We start from the raw sequence: 2795 nt of genomic DNA on the forward strand, positions 1-2795 counted from the left end.
CCATTCAGTCCTCTGACTCTGGAGAGTATTACTGTGCAGCTGAGAACAGGCTGGGCTGGAAGACATCTAAATACACAATTAATGTGAAATGTGAGTTAAATTCAGCTAATTTAATTTATTTTACTGATCTTTCTTCAACTCTGCCTGCTTCACATTCACAGTATGCTGCTGTAGTTCACTGAGCAGCTACAGTAGATGATGAAAAAGCAGTTTTATTTAGAATTGGTCCCCCAAATCTGCACAGATGTTCAGAGGATTCAAACCTTCAGTAATGCAGAAAACCACTTTTAATGTTTCAGATGCTTTCACACATATTGGCCAGTAACTTTGGTAAACCACTAGCTACAGTGGCTGGTGAATTTTTGCCAAAACATTTTTCTGGAAACAAAATTGCTGCCTGGATTTCATTAGGTGGCAACATATATTAGATTGTAGGAAGGGCTAACTTTGTGAACCCCACACAGTTATATTACAGTACCTGCAGTACGGTGTTGGCAATAGTAATTTTGACCATGGAAGTACACATGTCAAAACATCAAGGAAGTATAAAGTATATTGATTTCTTAGCTTGTGCTAACCAGGAATATAATATCAAAATGAGTATAGACCCAACTTACTTATTGATAGGCAGTCAGGGCCAACATTGTAGTATTTACAACACATTTCAACATTTTTGTGTTAAAACTTACCTCTGTTTACCTGTATGAGGGGCATTCCTCTGGTCTCCTCTTAGATTTATAGAGTGTTACTCAAGTGGTCCCAACACACAGCTCTGTCTGCTGCCAGTCACAAAACCACCTCCAAAGTTTCACATGCTTGCACACACATAACTATTACTCATTTCAACACAACACAAAGAAATCTGTCTTCACTACGGTTCAATTATTTTTTCTCTTCCAGATGCTCCAAAGCTTCCCTCTGTGTCAGTGAGTCCCTCTGCTGAGATAGTGGAGGGCAGTTCAGTGACTCTGACCTGCAGCAGTGAGGCTAACCCAGCAGCTAAACACACCTGGTACAAGGAGAAAGGCAATCTAAACCACCTTCATTCTCGCAATAAAAAAACACAGCTTGTCTTCAGCTCCATCCAGTCCTCTGACTCTGGAAAGTATTACTGTGCAGCTGAGAACAAGCTGGGGAGGAGGACATCTGAACCAGTCTTTATTAATGTGAAATGTGAGTAAAACATTAATTTTAAACACATAATTTAACTAATTGCAACTTTTTAAAGCTTAATTATCCAGTCAGATGTTTTGCTGATCATGCACTTTCTTCAATTCCACCTGTTTCACATTCACAGCAGCTACAACAGATGATTAAAGGCGGTTTTATTTCGAGTGAACGCTGAGTCAATGTTGAGTTCAGCTCAATGAATAGAGGGGTAGTACTTTTCTCATTGATACCTTCAATAATTTCCAAAATATTCAAGATTTTCCAGGAAAAATTTGTAAGTGAATCGAGAGAAGGATTAAATCCTCCTCGTCCCTACTCAACTCTGTAAGGGTACTAGTTCAGCACACTTTCAGCTACAGACTTGATTTAAACTTTAAATTGGTCACATGAAGCCAGGCCAGGATTGGGACCAAAATTCAGCTCTGGTAATGTGGTTTTCACCGGCCCAACAAAGTGATGACGTTAAAAAAAAAGGTTCCCTGAATCTGGACATTTTCCCCACTGAGACCATACAAGGCAGCAATTGTTGGGTCAGATGTACGACCAGACTGGGCCAGTTAAGCATGGTCCCCACCTTCACCAACTTAATAAACTTTGTCAAAAAATACTCCATTAGCTTTCTATTATATTATTATATATTAGCTGTCAATTAATTTGCAATCAAAAACTTCTCTGGAGACGGTCAAGAGTCGGTGCAAAAGAGTTTATTCCAAAACAGGACACATAAACCCGTACAACATCCCAGCAGGTCGGAGGATGAAGCCCATTCTATGGTCTGCAGACAGTCTTATATATATCTCTTCTGGGCTGGTTTGCCCCCTCCTTTCCTCATGATGAACTTCTTTTCCTCTGTTATTGTGTTGTTTTTACCAATTAACACTGTTCCCCAGCTGTCATTTATTACTGTAGACTTTCTACTACTGGATAAGAAGTTCATCATTTACATTTCAACTTCAGTCTCACTGTGTTTTTTAAAGGTTACGCATGCTTAATTTGACACATAATTGTATTTTTTAACCAATTAATATAAGAATAACATAAGTAAAGTTGCATTTTCCATTAATGCCTGGTTTCTTACATCATTCTTGATGTTATGCTGCCTGCTTTCTGCTTTCTGCTTATCATCTGTCTGTCGTGTTTTTGCCAAGCATCTGTCGGTTTTTTGGTCATCCTCTGTCGTGTTTTTGCAAAGCATGAATTCCTTCAGCAAGTTCACTCAAAGCTCACACAGGTCATAAGCAAATTCACTCAAAGCTCATACTGGCTATAATAACCAGAGTTTGGAAGTTGACAATCAAACCCCCTTAATCAGTAATTAAGCATATAGTCTTAATGTTAGCAGATTAACAGCTCAGCAGTTCCTCGTGTAATCACAACAACAGTAGATAACAGTAGACCAAAGCATGCACAGTGTCAGCAGATCTTGCACACCTGCAGCCTCTCCTATGGTCATAATCTACAGTAGATGACAGTTGGACAAGACGAACCACCTGCAGCCTCTTCCTGCAGTCATTCCTCCCACTCAAGGATCTGTTTCTGTGTTCATGACTACAGTTCACTACTTATAAGTAAAAACTAAAGTAATCTATGTAAAAAGAAAATGAATAAGAATGATTAATGATTAA

General features: G+C 38.9%; 1 protein-coding gene across 1 annotated transcript in view; it reads left to right on the top strand.

Annotated features, from left to right (window-relative positions):
- The window catches only part of LOC123958389 (B-cell receptor CD22-like), a gene marked incomplete at its 5' end in the record, with an annotated part of 47726 nt that overhangs the window by 4543 nt on the left and 40388 nt on the right, over positions 1-2795 (top strand). The window contains one exon of the mRNA XM_046031746.1: positions 901-1026. Coding sequence (XP_045887702.1) covers positions 901-1026 — 126 coding nt within the window. The remainder of the gene's footprint in view (positions 1-900; positions 1027-2795) is intronic.

Source organism: Micropterus dolomieu, linkage group LG01 (genome assembly GCF_021292245.1).
Source record: "Micropterus dolomieu isolate WLL.071019.BEF.003 ecotype Adirondacks linkage group LG01, ASM2129224v1, whole genome shotgun sequence".
NCBI lineage: Eukaryota > Metazoa > Chordata > Actinopteri > Centrarchiformes > Centrarchidae > Micropterus > Micropterus dolomieu.